The following is a 17,850-nucleotide window of genomic DNA, read 5'->3' as shown; positions in this document are numbered from 1 at the left end:
TATGATGAAAGAGAACCTAACAAGTTATAAAATGTCTATGTGTAAGATATATAGACAAATGACTTGCAGCCCTAATCTGGTAACTATGTGCTGGTTTCTCCTCTGAGTCCTCAGACAGTGCTAGGGTAGATTGCAAGGAGGAGATAATAAAAAGAACAACATCCAGAAAAGGGGAAAGAACATGTTTGTTGGATTGCAATTGGAAATGTGCCTCTTTCCATTTGTAATGGCACTAAATCGTGTCAGGAGAAAGCGACTGCCTTTCTCTCAGGATAGAATATAGGAAATAAAAGAGATTGTCAGAAGTCTGGAGGAGTGGGAGAAAATTAAAAAAGCCTGGGAAGAACTTCCCAGAAAGAGATACAGTAATCCATCTCGATGATATTGGTGCAAGTAGCACAAATGGCTGATAGAGTGATTTTAGTAAGTCAGGCACCTGGCCTTGCTAGATTGAGATCTGTGTGTGATTGGATGGCTTGTGATTTATTTAATACAGACAAACTCCAGGAGTTATCTGGGCAGATGATTTCTGCTGCTGCTGGTAATTTTTAGTATACGGTACCCCTTATGAAGAGAATGAAGATAATTAAACTACATAAAGGAAGATTTTGATGCCCAAATTGTAGCCAAAGAGAAGATTATTTATCACTGTCTTCAAAAATGAGAAAATCTAAAGTGTGTACTAGCCACAGGGTGTACACTACATGAGGCTGATGCAGTTGGTCCTCTTCCTGAATGAGAAACAAGAATTAATCAAGAGCAAGTGAAACTGGTAAGGCACAACAAGGGCGGGGGGGTGCTGCTAGATTCAGGAAACTTGAACACGCAACCCAGTCTGGAAGAATTATAGATAGAAATCATTAACATTTAGCTCCTCTAACCAAACCTGTAAAAGCTTTCTTCAGTAGTTTGTGTGTGGATCTGGGGAACTGCACAGTAGGATTGATTTAGCAATATAAAGAACTGGCAGCCGTTGTACTTTTTCCAGCAGAGTCCTTAGTAAACTACTACTAACAAGAGCAGTAAGTGCATATTCATATGGATGAGGAGCAGTGATTGCATAAAACCAGCTGGAAGTAGACCGAAGACACGATCTCTGAGAATCTCAAAGAAACTGGCCAGTAATATTCCAACAGCAAAAGATGTTCCAGAAATCATTTGGGCCTGTAAATGGTTCAGTATGTGTTTGTTTAGCTCTGATTTTAATACAGAAACGAACCCCAAATGCTTTTTTGGTATGACTGGGTGAAAATTGCTGGATAATTTTCAATCCATGAGTCAAAAGTTTTTATACAGCTGTCCTTATTTTCTTCCTGTGTTGAACACATATCAAAGCAAGCATTACTAACACATAATCTGTTTATAGATTGGTTGTTGGAGAAAAATCTTGAGTGGAAGGTGTGGAATTCTGTGTGGACCTGATTCTGAGGGCAGTCTTGGCATTTGGAAATAGTGTTGGTATTACATCCCTGTGGAGAGACGAAACTTTCCAAAACCTTATTCAGTGCATCCAGAGAGAGGGAATGACTACTAACTTTTTCTGCCTGCAAAACCAAAGTAATTTTCATATGGCTGAAGGCCTCCTGTCAGTAGAAGTTGAGATGTCTGTATTACTTCAGAAAGAGATGTTCACTGAAAGACATGAAGTATAGCAAGGTACAGGCAAGTACTGAGAGGGACCACAACAATCTGTGTGGTGACCAACTCCTACTAAGCCGCTGTAGAGAGTATTAGAGGATTGAAGAAAACAATAGAATAAAGAGGAAAATATTACCAGAATACCTCCTCATCACAAAACTGATTAGAATACCATGTACATGGGTAGTAAAATGTTTGGTTTTCTGCAAAGAGATACATGCTGATTTGGAGGACTGTTTTTCTAGGTATATTGACTTGGCAGATGTAATTGGCATGTTTTGTACAAATCCTCATACCTGGTTGTTGGCTTCAGTTTATCTCTGAAACATTCTTGACTTCCATCCTGAATATTCGCATTATCCCCAGAAAAACAAGGAGGTAAAAACTGAAGACCAATGGAGTTGCCACAAAAAAATCAGTGGATGTCTGTTAAATTCTCATGGCACAGTGGGAAGCCATGCTTGCATCTGAACAAAAGCAAGAAAGAACTTGTAGATGGAAAAAAATGAACAGGAAGGAGATCTACCTGGTGTGACTTGGTAGTTCAAGTCTTATGTGGTGAAACCTGAAGGAACTGGGTTCATCTCCAACAACCCATTGAACATGGGGTCCGAGTCAGTGCTGTGTAGGGAGGTCTGTGGGGAAGCAAACCCTCTTCACAAGCATGCCCATGTGAAAACTCAGAGGAATGAACTGTGATCATTATGAACAAAACAGTATTTTGTAGGCCATCATAAAATACAGAATCACAGAGTCATTCAGGTTGGAAGAGACCCTTGGGATCATCAAGTCCAACCATCAGCCCTATTCTACAAAGTTCTCCCCTACACCATATCCCCCAACATCTCATCCAAATGACCCTTAAAATGGTGACTCCACCACCTCCCTGGGCAGCCTATTCCACTGTCTGACTACTCTTTTCTGTGAAAAAAAAATTTCCTAATGTCCAGTCTAAACCTCCCCTGTTGGAGTTTAAAGCCATTTACTCTTGTTCTATTGCTAAACACTGGTGAGAAGAGACCAGCACCAACCTCTCTACAATGTCCTTTCAGGTAGTTGTAGAGAGTGATGAGGTCTGCCCTCAGCCTTCTCAAACTAAACAGTCGCAGCTTCTTCAGTTGCTCCTCATAGGATCTGTTCTCCAGGCTCTTCACCAGCTTCATTGCCCTCACTCCAGCACTTCGATATCTCTCTTGTATTGAGGTTCCCAAAACTGGACACAATACTCAAGGTGTGGCCTCACATACATAGTTTTAATAAAATTTGGAGTTGATATGGAATTGTTGGATGTTTGTAGCAGTTACAAATTTGAGTCTTTTTATTATTAGGAAGAAGCGGTGTGGTGTGCTTATAAACTCTGTCTTCTACACGTACCAGGAAAAATCAGGGGAGGATAAGTGTGGAAGAGAGGGAAGGAAGAGGATTTCTAGGAGGAGAAATTCCCTAGTTGCAGCTTAAAACATAGCTTTGTTTTTGTCATTATTAAATATTTCTCTACTGTTTCACAGCAGTGCAGGAACTCATCAAATACCGCTAAATTGAATTCCAGCATTTTATTTTATTGCACTAAAAATGAAATGTAAGCAAACAAATATTGCATTATTTCAAGATGTGTGAAGCAAAATTATTACTACTAGTACACAATTATTATTTGGGGACATAATGAAAAGCGGGACCTTTACAATTGCAGTTTCTGATTTGCTAGTTAAATAAAATGGAAAAACTCTTAAAAATAGGATATGAACCCTTTTACTCTTAAATTCCACAGTATGATTATGTTTTTCCTAAAGGCAGGTTTCACTGTAATCTTGGCACATACTTTCACATCTGCAAACTTTGCTTTCTTAAAATGCTGTACTTGTACGTAGTGCTTCTATTTTTTGTGGCCTTTCTAATACCTCTTTTTCTTCAGGCATTCACGTTGCTAAAAAGATAGACAAACTAGGCATGAGGTCATCGGACACAGCTCAGATCTTTTTTGAAGACGTAAGGGTCCCCAGCAAAAACCTCATCGGTGAGGAAGGAAAGGGTTTTACATATCAGATGTTGCAATTCCAAGAAGAGCGGCTGTGGGGAGCAGCCACTGGTAAGTCATCATTTGTGCTTCTGGGGCTGGGCAGGGACATAAGGGTCACCCTTCGCGTGACTAACAGCACTTTCCTTTTATTGTAAATTGCAATAACCTCTTACGAACTGTTTTGAAATCTGTCAGAGTCTGGATACAGACAACCTTCCCTTTCTGTAGGAAAACTTGAAATAGAAACTATTTTGTGAGGCATCACAGAGGCTGGTTTTGCCTTGTTTCTTTTTCTTGGTGCTTTTCCGCTGATAAGAAAATACAGTATCATGTTATGTCTGCTACACATACAGTACAAAGGCTATCAAAATACTGGCATGAAGTAGAAGGACAGTGACTTTTCCTGTAGTAGTCAACTATGATGTTTATCCTAGATTTTAGAAAATTAACTTAGTGGCTGTGTAAGTAGTGGCTCTTACAGGATGCAAGAGCTTTGTTTTGCAGATCTGTTTTACCTCTGTACACTTTGGACATAAGTGGTACAGCACTGAATTCCCTTCCCTGAAGTTATGCTGTCACACAGTTCTTGTCACTCTGAACTCAGGCCATACTCGAATCCGCATATTTGAGTTACAGGGATTATGGATATTCCAGGTAACCAAAAGTCTGGATTTTCAGCCTCCCAGCCTTTCCCCCCACCCCACAGTGTTTGCTTCTTCAACTTAAATATAATGTGGTTCACTGTAAGAAGATTGCTCTTTTTTAAATTTTAGGGTTGCATAAATAATCTTACCACATTCGTGCTTCAGTGCATACCCTGTCTCTTACTGTCTGTGTGTGGCTAGGGGATCGGGAACTCTTAAGAAGCGATTTTCTGATTCAGTGACCAAATAAAAATCACTCCCTGTTGTGGGTTGATCACAGACCAAATATTCTGGAGTTCAGATGCTTTAAAAAATCTTTGGGTTGGGGCAAAATTCTTAGTTCAGCCAGAGATAAATAGTAAATGTGAGCAGTTTTAGCAAAGAACAGATTAAATTTGCAAGATTAAATTTGCCACTGCAGACTCAGGCAAGGAGGAGACATGGTCCTACTACTGGTCCTGCTTTAACTGAGGTGTACACAGACTGCAAGGATGTGCACTGTGCATTTTTATGCTCAGTTTGAAATCTAAATTAAACATTGAGAAACTGGGTTGCAGTGATACTTCCCAGGCAGCAGAGTAGCCCAGGCATTACTCATGCCCCAGGCAAAAGTGACGCGCACTGACAGCATCAAAACACAAAGCCTGACAGGTTAGATCACTCCTGTTAAAACCACTGGCAGCTTGGTACAGTCCAGCCTTGCACAACTGCCTGGCAGTCACCGTGCTCTGCCAGGAAGTGGGACACCAGGTTTCAATTCTTCTTGTTGCCCAGGTCAACACAGCGGGAGCAGGCAAACCCTCGCCCTGGATGAGCAGATTGGGAAGGGCACCTTCACTCCCCCCACCGTGGCCAGGCAGGGGCCATCAGGGAGGAAGAGCCTTGGAGGTCACCAAGGGAGAGGGAGCTGCCTCCTGCAGCACAGTGGCATATGTTATACCTTGCTGGGGCCCCTGGTTTTGCTTTTATCCACTATCTGATATAAAATGCATGGAAGCCCTGGGAGCTGGGACAAGACCCATGGTTTGGGCCAAGTTGCAAACTTCAGAGGTAACCAGTTGTGATAAACAAAAGAAAAGAGTAACTGATGTTCAGAAGGGAGCCAGGTGCTTGATGGATGCAGTTTGCTACACCACGACATCTAGCTGTTAACTTCCAGTCCTGCAAATGGTCTTACGTATGTTGAAACACGAGTGTTTTGCTGAAGGCTCAGATGTGCAAAACTACACACATGCCTTCAGTAGTTTTGTGATTAGGTCTGCATGTGTAATTCTAGACCTCACTTCTGGACCTCAGAAGGACATTACTGTTCCTTCTCAGTTCATGACTATTCATGTGACATTGAAAATCATCAGTTTGCTTTTAAACACTTTAGGGACCAGTCCTTGCATTCTCACTTTCACTGCTTCCTAAAACTTGGAAGAGGCAGTTGACTGCCATTCTTTTCTTTTTGGGCATTGTTTTGTTTTGTTGATGTTTGGAGACTTTGGTTTTGTTTTTTATTTATTAACAAATATCACGTGCTCCAGCCTTCTCTTTGTTTATTTATTATCTTCCTTGTGGCCAGATTTCAGAATGAGTTTCCTTCCTGCCTCACCTTCATGGGGTTTTTTTAAAGGAATTTTCAGTCAGATTTAAAACATAAATAGAAAACTAATTTCCAGGAATTGCAAAATTTGGTCACAGGTGTGGTCTTTTCTTCTGAGTGACATGTTATCAAAGGCATTGGTAAAAGTCACTCTGTTTCTTGCTTCATTGAAAGAGAAGAGCTGCTACATATCTCACCCATGTTGTGACACGCCGTACACACAGTCCATTTGTGGACCTGTTGCACTGATCATGGGAAAAGAATGTTGCTAAGGCAACCATATTTTTTGTGAATTGCTTAACTTAGAGGCAAAGAGGGAGTTCAATGTATGTGAGAGAGCGGAATGACACTTTTCTAATGACTTCTATCTGTAGTCTCAGTTTTATGAGCACCATTGAGTCATGACCGGTAATCAGGATGACAGATCCTTTTGCATGGGCAACGCACATCCTTAGGAGACAGATTGCTCAGCTTGGAGTTCACTGTATATCTCACTAGAGAGTGATCAGCCACAACCTAAGAAAACTACATTAATTTCCTTTTGTTTTGAGAGGAGACATAGCAAGGCAAAGTGTGTTTACAGTGAATAGAACTTTCAAGTGGAAAAATGTAAGTTGCATGGAGGTGCAAGGAGAAGATTATTCTGCATCTGGTCACTTCAAGTGCTTTCACAATTCTTGGCTGTGAGGTAGACCATATGTTCCTTAGGCTGCCCTAGAGTTACATTTCCTGCATGTGCCGTCAGCTGAAACCTCTGGGGCCGTTTGTCCGAGGATGTGGAGAACATTGTATGACAAAAGAGGAAACAAATATACCAGAGGAAAAATAAAGTTCAGAGGGAAAATTAATTTCACTGTTAAGAGCAGCATTTCCCTGTACTTCTGTGACTGGCAAAGTATTGTGTGCTATTATGTTGTACAAGACATGCTGCATTTTGTGGCTGTTTGCTGGACAGCTAAGCTTCGCCATGCTCATAGCTCTGATTACCTGTAGTCATAGCATCACAGAATGGTTTGAGTTGGAAAGGACCTTAAAGATCATCAAGTTCCAACCCCAAAACATTCTTCCTTATGTTCAATCTAAATCTACCCTTTTTCAGTTTAAAACCTGTGCCCCTTGTCCTTTCGCTACAGGCTCTTGTAAAAAGTCTCTCTCCATCTTTCTCATAAGCCCCCTTTAAGTATTGAAGGGCCTCAACAAAGTCTTTCTGGAGCCTTCTCTTCTCCAGGCTGAAGAACTCTCTCATCCTTTCTTCAGAGGAGAGGTGTTCTAGCCCTCTGACCATTTCTGTGGCCCTCTTCTGTACCTGCTCCAGCAGGTCAATGTCTTTTTTGTACTGTGGGCTCCAGAGCTGGATGCAGTACTCCAGGTGGAGTCTCACCAGAGCAGAGGGGGAGAATCACCTCCCTCAGCCTGCCAGCCATGCTTCTTTCGATGCAGCCCAGAACAGTCCTGAGAAGATTTTCTCTTTCTGTGTACAAACAGCAGTTCCAGGAATAAGCAGAAGGGCTGTGATGGTGGCTAAGGAAACAGAAGGATGGATCAGCTGGGGCAGGAAGGAGACAGTGAAGCAGAGAGGTGGACACTGTGAGAGCAGCTTTCTCAGGACCCCCACTCACAGCCCTGATGTGTGGTGACAGCCTGAGCAGAGATGGGCCAAAACCCTTTTAAGATCTTCAGCCCTTTTGCAAGCAGGACCTGAATAAGTGCCGTTCTGTTCCTTCCCACTTGGTCCTGCTCCTTGCCTCCTCTCTGCTGTGTCCCATCTCTTCTTTCCCTGGTGCTGGATGCTGGGAACCATACAAGCTGTGCTGGAGCACCTTGCTCTGACAGACCAACACAAGACTAGCCCCTTGTCCTTATCCCTCCCAACTCCTTTCTGCTCTCCTAGTACTGGCATGCACTGTTTAGTTTTCCTCCCAGCAACTCAGTCGGCAAAGGATGAGACATGCCTAGACACTTGTTTCTTGCTTTTTAGCATCTCTCAAGCTGCAGACAGGAGACATACAGGTGAAAAAGCTGTTAGCATTACACATGCTATAGTGTCAGGTTACATGGGCCTCTGAAAGAACAGGGATCTTCCTGTGTACAAGAGATGTCCCTGAAAACAGCAATTTATTTTCCTGTCCAGAAAACCAGCATTAGGGTGGCAGCATACTTATTAACACAGAAGAAACGAGGACATTATTGTATATGCCCTTTTGAAAAATAAGCATTGAGGCTAGTTGTTTGAGAAAGGAGGGGAAAATAAGGAATGAGAAAAGGTGATGACCTTACAGAATGTGGGGACAGCATGTGAAAAATAACGCTCTGTGGAAGAGCTGGTGAACAGTCATGGCAGGGGGCAGTTGGTGGGATGCAGAGCCTGCATATGAGAGCAGTATAGGGATGAAGGTTAAATAGAGGTCATCTTGAAAGTGACACAAAAAGGAATATGAAAGCACACCAAGCTCCTGTAAAGGAACTGTCACATGAGTAACTGGTAGGTGTGAAAAGAGATTTTGTAGTAGTCCAGGGCTTGGTTATATTTTGCATTTCAGATTCAGAGTTTTGTGGTTTAGATTCTAAATATAAATAGATGTAGATATGCATATTTTGAAGAGAGAAGATGTGACCCTTCTCATACAGATGGACTTGTGAACTCTCTCACTCTCCCTACTGCTTGCCACAGCGACATGGGTCCACATATGCCAAACAAAATTCTCCACAAATTCAGCACCTGCTGTTAGCTTAGCTAAGCTGCAGAATACTGATAGCCTAGCCCTTCACCACTGGATTGCCTTGGAAAAGAAACATTTCCCTGTTCTTCTTTAAAACAAGGTGTCTCTGAGATTGCTCAAAAAGTAGCAGAGAACTAATTCTCTTGCTTTAAAGCAGTGTCTGCCACCTCTCTCACCTATCTTCTATCAGTATCCTAATCTGATTTTGTTTCTGTTAGAAGCACTGTTTAGCATTTACTAAAAGTGGCTGTGAGGCTTAATGTTTTTCCCTTCCTTTCTATACTGGGTTCCAATCACAGAATGCAGATGTAGTAAGCAGTCTGTTCCTCTTCCTTGATCTCTGAATAGGTTTCTTCCTCCCCCCTGAAAGCTTCCTTCAATTTACATTTCTACAGCATTCCTCAGTGAGCACACTGTCTGCCTTCAGATTTTCTTTTGGGATTGTAACAGACCTTCAGGACACAGGTATCATGGAAAGCAAGAGTTGCCACAGGCTTTTGCTAGGGCCCCAAATGAGGCACTAGGGACAAAGTTTACATATGGCTCTTTATGATTTGCCTCCCCTCCTTCTCCTGCCCCTTCATTCTCCTCCAAGTTCTGGCAGTTTGGGGCTTGGGTGAAATAGGGATAAAGAGGTCTTCAAGGTACAAGGAAACACCAGACTTCTTTTAGAATTGAAACTGCACCCCAAACTGAGCGTATGGAATAATTCACTTTAGAAAACCTATTATATAGTTTGTACAATGTGAAAAAAAACCATCTTTTTCAACAAAAACAACAGATTTGGCTAAAATGATGTCTTGTTCTGTGCTTTCCTTGTTTAAGTCCTGACATCTCTGGAAACAATAATACAAGAAACTATTGACTACACTCGCCAACGGAAAGTGTTTGACCAGTCTGTCTTGCACAATCAAGCCGTGCACTTCCGTCTGGCTGAGCTGGCAACCGAAGTGGAGCTCCTTCGCGCGCTGCTGTACCGCACTGTTGGTGAGCTCCCACATCTGCCTTCCCAGATGTGCTTCTCTTTGTGCAAAGAACATTGTCAGGCTAAAGGAATATGGGGAGGTGCTTGCCAGAGAGGCAGGCTGTGATCAGTGACTCTGTGTGTGTGTATCTGCTTTTTTTAATTTATTTTTTTAGCTCTCTATGTGGAAGGCAACGATGTGACAAAATTTGCTTCCATGACTAAGCTAAAGGCAGGTCGTCTGGCCCGTGAAGTGACTGACAGCTGTCTCCAGTTTTGGGGGGGAATGGGATTCACCAGCGAGGTTTTGGTGAGCAGGTTTTACAGGTAAGCAAGCGAGTGGTGAAAGTAGGAAATGGCTTTACTGAAGTTTGGTCTCTTAAATGCCCCACTAAAGGATCACCCAATTAAAAACGCAGCAGCTGCTAGCTGGTGTGAATGGTATTGTTCCACTGAATGGCATGTCACTGATGTACCTTGTGGATGCAAGGACATCCACAGTCCTCTTGACTTTGGGGTGACATGTGGAAGTGTCAGGATGTAGACTGACTGACTGTTCCTTTGTCAAATCTTGTGCTACAACTGAGTAGTTTGAACTACCCACAGGTTAGCTTGAATGTCAGGTGAAAGAAGTAAACTCCATGTCTCCCTGATGGTCCACTGGTACCTGCCAGGACAAGGAAAAAAAAGGGGAAGCCTACCAAGTGATATTTTTTTCTCTTTGCTCTTTGTTTGCTTGTAATCTTGATTACAAGAACAGAACTAAACCGAAACGGAAGCTTTCTTCCAAGACCAATGCAAATCAGCTTTATCTTTTTCCCCAAATCTATGTATGAAACTGGAGTTCACCATTAGGCTCCTGCAATAGTCTTTTCTGGTAGCAGTCTCCACCTGATTAGTCACACCAGATACTGTGTGAGACATATGAGAGATGCAGCTGCTTCCAGCTAGTTGTTAGATCATTAAAAGGGTACACAGGCCTTTCTGCAAACTAATTAAAATCCCTTCAGATTTTACCATATATCTTAGAGCAAAATTATCTCTAAGCAAACAGGTTTCTTGGCAACTGTTAGGAAAATCCTGGCCCAGTTGTCTTATATTCTGTAGAAGGACCAAAATGGAATTTGCATTTTCTTGCAGGAGTGGATTTCAGTTCAGCCCGTATATATACAATACCTAATCAATGGTTAGCAGAATCAGCTAGTGGTTCTGTTAGTTACATGTTTTCATAAATGTATGTGTGTAAACTGAGAGTCGAACACTTCAAAAAAAAAAAAAAAATCTGTAAAATACTTGTTTCTTTTTGGTAGGTTGAATTACTTTTTCTGTTTTTAATAGCGTTTTATGACCAATAATGTCATTGTGGTAAATCAGACTGGTTCTCAACCTTTTTTAACTTGTGGATTCCTGACATTTTCTGGTGAAGGTACAGACTGCTGTATGGTGGCGGTTTTAAGCCAGCTATCAATATGTGGGGTTTTCTTAGTTACTTTTTTCACAGCCTCTTTATTAGCAGCTAATGGTCCCTGGTGATGCACATATTAAAAGCTACTGCAGTAGGCACTCTGGATAAAACGAATCCTTGTCTTGAAGTGCTTACTGTCAAAGTAGTAATGTGTACAGGTTAACGTATATATGTGCTTTTATATAGCTTTATAAGTCTTTAGATTTCCTAACCCAGTATATTATTGCTAACTGTGGGCAGGGCTTTTCTGTGTAAATGTGAGTGGTTTCTAAGTACACCAGCACAGTCACATTTTTCCTGAGAAATTCAGAGTATTTCCTATTTGTATAAACTGTGTCAGCTGGCTGAAGAAACATATCGTTCTGACTCTAAAACACACTGTTGTAGATGGGGCTAAAGGTGGCGTGGTATCTATACTCTAAAATATTCTATGAATCAACTAATTCCATCACTGAGTAACCATAAGCTCCAGAAAGGGAGAAGAAGAGAGAAGTAGAGTATTATCTAAATAAACAATTACAGGTTCAAGTCAGACTTTTTTTAATCTGTAACGATAAGCAAAGCCGTAACTTTCCTAAAGCCGTTGTTTTTGTACAGCTGTCTGAGTAACCATTCACGTCACTGTGATATTTGTCAAGTAGCAAAGAGCATAACCGCACAGCATGACATCTAGTCATAATGTACAGATTTTTGTAGAATAATCCTTACCAAGTTTCCAAGGAAATGTTAATCTTTGACACGTCAGGCTGTTACTCCTCAAAAGAGCACACAGCACAATGCACGGTTAGTGCATGAAGTCTTTGAATTTTAGTTGTTAATGTTGGTGGGGAGATAATAAACAGGCCCGGCACAAAACTGTCTGCCACATGACTTTGTTCATATCTGTCATTTTAATCATTAGTGTTTTAAACTTTGAACAACAACTGACTTTTCTGAAGTGCACTATTCTCTAGAAGGCGTAAAGATAGCTGTTTTGCCACGTAGGTGCCTTTACTGCCTGATTTTATATACGTAAATGTCTCATTTTCTGTTGTAGGGATTCTGAGGAGAATGGGTTTGAAAAAAACTTTTGAGCCCAAAGGGTTTAATGAAAAAATACAAGACAATATAAAAAAACCCAGTAAGAGTAGACTTTCCAGACTTTACCCTACTTGGGGGATTCTGGAGGAGACTGCCAGACTGGAATTGTGTTTATTTTTCTCTCACCTGTATGAAATGCCTCAAAGACATCATGACTTAGGAAAAATCAATCATTGAACAAACCCACAACCTATATGAAAACCTGAGGCTGTGAGAGATCAGAGAGAGGAAAACTTTTTGTAGAGAGTATATTGCAATTTTACAGACTTCAAAACATGAGTTTTAAAAAATTTCAGGTAGTGCTCTATGTATTTTAATAGTGATTATGCACACTTCAGTTGTTATAGGAAGAGCTTGTCTGGCCTTCTTAAAAAAGTTTGTTGGATTTTTTTTAAATTAAGATTGTTTCTAAGTACTAAACACTGTCTAACTGCTGCTAGTTCTTACAAGCTTTAGTCTTGTGGGGGTATGGTGAGGAGAATGCTGTATCATTTCTTTACTTGCTGCATTGTGAAAGACTCGAGAAAGTGGCAGTGAAAAATATCGACTACTCATGTGAAATAGATAAAGTGCAAACAGCATTGCAGATGCATGTGACTGCAGAAGAAAAACAGATTTCTTTTTCTCCCTCAACTGTCACCTAGGTATTGCAATATGAAGTTTTATTTGTAATTCAGGATAGTTAAAAATCAAACTTCTATATAGTTTTAAGTGGATTTTTTTTTAATAAGTAATGCATTTCCTTCTAAATTATTTTTTTTATTTTTCACGTTTAAAAAGTCAGTTGAAATATTGTTTCATTCATTTCATTTTTTATATTCTTTAATTCTTTACAAAGCATGTCTAAACTAGAATGAGTCTAGACAGTTGATTCTTTTTTTAATCAGTCTTTGTCATTATCACAATTTATGGTTGTACCAAATGAAACAAAACCTATCAATTTCTGCTGACAAAACCAATTTGCTCTGAAGTCAGTAGCTAACTGTTGAGACAAGACTTAATAACGATTCATCAGTCATCTGTGAAAACAAATCTGTAGTTTCAACCTTTTTCTGCAGAGGTGTCAAGACAGATGCCTGTCTACCACTTTGGCTGACTTTTATAAGTATCTTGAGAGGGAATTTAGGAGATAAAGCACAGGACATCTAGCTCTAATACAGCAAATTGAAGTAGATAACTGTACAGTGGTGACTTTAAAGCAGATCTACACTCCAGAGCAGGCCAAGGTGATGCCCCTTCCTGCTCAGCTGTCCCTTCAGAATGCCCCTTAGGGGAAATGGGCAAGACCACGTGAACTGGCAGGCACAGCCATTGTCCTGCTGTGCTGTGGGGTATCACCTCAAACTCTCCCTCTGGATCAAAGTCTTCTTTAGATGCTGCTGAATTTGGACAGCCTATAAGCAATCTAGCCGAGTCTGAAGATGGAAGAAGTCACAAAATATTAAACTTGAGTCTACATTAATATATTTTGTGGAGAAAAATCTTGCCAGTAATACAACTTTAAAATAGTAATTGTGAGAAAAAAGGGTAAATGTTTTGTAATCAAGTGCAATTTGTGCTGAAAGCAGCATGTAAATGGCCTTCTATGAAGCAGTGATGCTCTGAGCCACATAAATGACCTCCTAACCAAGGAAGAAGGGAGCAGCATCTCTGAGGGGCTCCTGCCATGAAGCCAGGCTGCTAGGGAAAACCAGAACTGGGGTCACGAAAACTTGCTTTCTTCCCCACATCTGACTAGCACTGTTCACTGCCAGAAAAGGGAAAGAAAAATGACTGTTTATTTTCTCAGGACTTTAAAGTTATATGAAGATAGATAGCACAGCAGACTCCTTTCAGGGTGTCTATGAACAGAAAGGGGTTTTTTAGATGCCAATGCCATACGGCTTTCAAGAGGAAAATGCAGTGTAGATCGGCTCCCTGAGCAGGTACGACTCCTTGGCTGCAGGTAGTAAATGGCAGTGGGATGCACAACTGCAAACACCATCACATTTTATGAGCTTGAGGCTAGAAGCAGATCTGGTGTGCCATCAGCTGTGGCCTTAGCACCCATATAACACGTTACAAGGTCAAAAGCTTTCCTTACACTGAGATAAGTACTTGTCCCTACTTCATGGCTAGTGAAATCACACACAAGAGAGAGCTCAGACTGAAGCAAGGACCAGACCGGATTGTCAGGATAAATGGGACCAAAAGTTTACAGGTAGGGTGATGGACACGGCTTGGCTTGTGTGAAACAAGGGCTGAATGGTGCTCTGGATACAGAGGGATCAACACCAGCCAAAAGAGGAATGTTAAACTAAAGGACTATGCAGGATTATACTACTCAGGAACACATCCAGGCTGTAAATTAGAGGGTTCCTAATCATTTGAACAATTTTGTTAAAGGGAGCTTGTTTTTTCTCCTTAAAGCAATGCTTGATAAATTTCTGAAGAAGTTTATATGACATGGGACCTATGGAGATGGAAACTTGATTTGATGACATGGAGGGTCCTTTTTGTTCCTTTTGCTGCCTAACTAGAAATTATTGATAATCTTGATTGAGTTGGATGGGTGGGAAGCCCTTCCCACCCTCCCTCATAAGTACAGTTTTTTAACTCAGCATTGAAGAAATTTTTCTTTTTTAAATCTGTCAAAGTGGATTGTTTTTTAACATTTACATCTCTTGATTTGGTTGAGTGGAATAAGTCTTACCATCTGCAGTAGATGTTTCATTCCTGAGAGAAAACTCTTTGCTGGGAGTGTTTTAGGGGGGCAGAACACAATGGTCAGGATTTCTCTCTTTCCTCAGGGAAACTCCCTATCTCTAAGGAAAACAGCATTCAACAAGCAGCTAGAGGTTTGCTCCCTCAAAATGACACCTTTACATAACTGTATGGCGTGTTGCAGGCTGGTGCCTCACTGTCCTTGGTCAGGGTGAAGCTGTCACGGGTTGGTGCTCAGATCAGCAGGGCTGCAGGTAGTGCAGGACGTGCTGTTCTGTCATGGGGGCAGCAACAAGGCAATGGAGAAATCAGAAAGTGTTGTGTGCCAGATCAAAGCATTCCAGGGGTAGCCTACCTAAGGCAATAAAATTATAATATTTATATAAATTATTTATATGCTGTATCAATAATGCATTATTGGTATATACAAACTATCAGACCATAAACTTACAATAAATAGCTGCTACACAAGCTCACTTTGTCATATTCCCCAACTTCCTCGCAGAGTTCATGGCAGGATAGTTAGTCCTGTGGTTTTGTTTTCTTATGCTGAAAGCAAGTCTCTTTCCAAGAAGAGGGCTGCTAGATTAAAATAATTTGAGCCCTTTGTCATCTCAACCCTTCTAAACTAGGTGAAACCTTCTGTCCTGTCTCCTCAGGGAAGAGATCAGCATTAGTCACTTTCCTGTAGATTTTAGAGGAAATATTCCTTATCTCACCCACAGACAAAAATATAATCACCGATAATTTTGTAAAGACACATACATATACATATACATACACACACACACATACACACGTGAAATGTGGTTTGCTTTTTTAAAACATGTATTTATATGTGATAACTTGACATGTCTGTCACCACCAAACCACTGCCTATTTATAACTTCATATAAATGAGCCACGTGCGTCCAGGACTCCTGCTGCAAATGAATTTTTATCAGCATCACAGAGGAGTTCTGAGGATTAATTACTTACTATTGCTACAGTTCTCTGAAGATGCAAGGTGCTAAACCCTGGCAAGGGCTTTCTGCAGCTTGAAAAAGCAGACAGCACAGCAGTATGAAAAACAAGTACCCTAGCATTGTTCCAGCTCTGTTGCCTTCACCAAGACCTATAGGAAGGTGGGGAATCTTCAGGTGATTTAATTAAGTAGAGGTAGTTTAGCAGAACTGTTTCAGTGTTTGGGGATTTTTTTATTCTCTCCAAAGAAGAGAGATTTGTGAAGAAAATTGCTTAAGGCTGCTGTAGTTCACAGTCTGGCTAGCACAGGGAACTTAAGCAATACTGTTAGGGATGACTCAGTGATATTAATGTCAATTTTTAAATGAGTGTGATTAGAAATATCAAAGCAAAAGTAAATAAGCTTAGAGCAGCCATTTATTTTTTTAAAGCAGGGAAGCTTTATATACTATGTAATACTGTAATTTCCTAGAATACTAATACCATACTATATTGCTACTATATAATACTCGTACAGATTATGCCAGATCTCACATAGCCATTAGGGAGACCAGCATGCTTGTTGGTTAAAAAACCGGAATGAAAATTTTACCTTCTCTGTGCAGTTCTCCAATGCCTCATGTACTGATTGACTTTTTACACACAGTTAAGCAAAGTGCTGCAACACTTTTGCTGCTGGCCCTCCAAAAGTTCCCTCCCCTCCTAAAATTCAACTGCAGGCTTAGGCACCTACAGCTTTGGCAAAGGAACAGCAGGGATGTTGTGGGAAGTGCTGCAGACCATCTCAGCAGGAGGAGGCAGTGGATGAGGTGTTCTGCAGACAACTGGCATTAGTATGTAGTGTGTAGGTACTCTGAGCAGGCAGTCCAGCAGGAAACCTGGGAAGAGCCTGTGATGCTTTATGTGGTAAGACCTAAACAGAAGTTCGTATGGAGTTCAGCTGCAGGAGGCCTGGCTGGGCTTAAGCAGGAGCAGTTGCATGCTAGGAGAGGTTTTAACTTACTCCAAGATGAAAATAGTGTTATGCCAAGTTAAGGCTATTTTTTTGGAACAATCTGAAAATTGGACGTGCCAAATCATATTTTAAGCCTTTTGATTTTGAATTAGCAACATCCCTGTATGCAAAAGGGTATTTACACTGCTGACAAAACATCTGTCCACAGCATTAATACACTTCTGTAAATAAGGGGCTTCAATGTAATAAAAGCAGCTCTAGAGTAAATGCATAGAATAAATGGGTATGTAGTTCTATATTGTTCCATCAGTACAGGATGTAAATGTTTAAATCTCCTCTTTATATTCCTACAGAGACTTGAGATTAGTGTCAATAGGAGGTGGTACAGATGAAATCATGCTTTCCATCATATGCAAATACATGGAAACACTTCCAAGCAAGCAACAGTGACACACGTCCACTCTTGCTTGAAAATTAAGCAAGGAAGAGCATGACTTTTACTGCATGCTGAAGGTAACATCCAGTACATGTTTTAAAGGTAAAGTAAGTAGAAAACATAAAAATAATTTTCTTTGACCATAATCATTCCACGTGTTCTCCAATATCACATTTCTGTTGATACAAAGCAGTCTGAAAGCATATGGCCTCCTGCAACTACTTTTTTTTCTCAGGGGTCTAGTGATTCCACACTTAACACTTCAGAAAAAATGTCTTCTTTAATCAAGGTGGATCTACATTTTGGAGCATCTAAGCCACCAATTAAGAAATATAACTTCCCTATGGATATAGCTATGATTCACTAGTAGCCTAACCTAATTTCAGTGTAACTTTGCTTTCAAATCAGTAATTATGCCACAAATTGTTCCCTGGCATATTCAAATACTGGACAGTGGTTTTGCTTTCAACTACAAATACCTTCTCTATCTTTCAATTTTAGCAAGTAACCATAAAAATAAGCTCTGTCATCTTTGTCAAGTTCACATCGACTTGTACTACACTGTCATTGATGGTTGGTGGTAGGAGTAGGGGGTTGATTTTTAGGTTTAGAATTCTACAAACAACTGTTTAACTGTATCTGAAGCTTCTGGAGGCCAGCAGCAAGGCATCGTTTCG

General features: G+C 40.8%; 1 protein-coding gene across 4 annotated transcripts in view; it reads left to right on the top strand.

Moving 5' to 3' along the window:
- The window catches only part of LOC113476491 (probable acyl-CoA dehydrogenase 6), a 75,631-nt gene extending 58,330 nt beyond the window's left edge, over nucleotides 1–17,301 (top strand). For all 4 annotated transcript variants that reach the window (XM_026842145.1, XM_026842146.1, XM_026842148.1 and 1 more), the window contains 4 exons: nucleotides 3,551–3,724; nucleotides 9,433–9,594; nucleotides 9,748–9,898; nucleotides 17,091–17,301. In XM_026842145.1, coding sequence (XP_026697946.1) covers nucleotides 3,551–3,724; nucleotides 9,433–9,594; nucleotides 9,748–9,898; nucleotides 17,091–17,187 — 584 coding nt within the window. In that variant the 3' untranslated portion in view covers nucleotides 17,188–17,301. The remainder of the gene's footprint in view (nucleotides 1–3,550; nucleotides 3,725–9,432; nucleotides 9,595–9,747; nucleotides 9,899–17,090) is intronic.
- The last annotated feature ends 549 nt before the right edge of the window (nucleotides 17,302–17,850 follow it).

The sequence above is a fragment of the Athene cunicularia genome, assembly GCF_003259725.1.
Source record: "Athene cunicularia isolate RWA chromosome 2 unlocalized genomic scaffold, athCun1 chr2_part1, whole genome shotgun sequence".
Classification (NCBI taxonomy): Eukaryota; Metazoa; Chordata; class Aves; order Strigiformes; family Strigidae; genus Athene; species Athene cunicularia.
The sequence above is the reverse complement of the archived record's forward strand: the minus strand, read 5'-3'. Positions and strand labels throughout refer to the sequence as shown.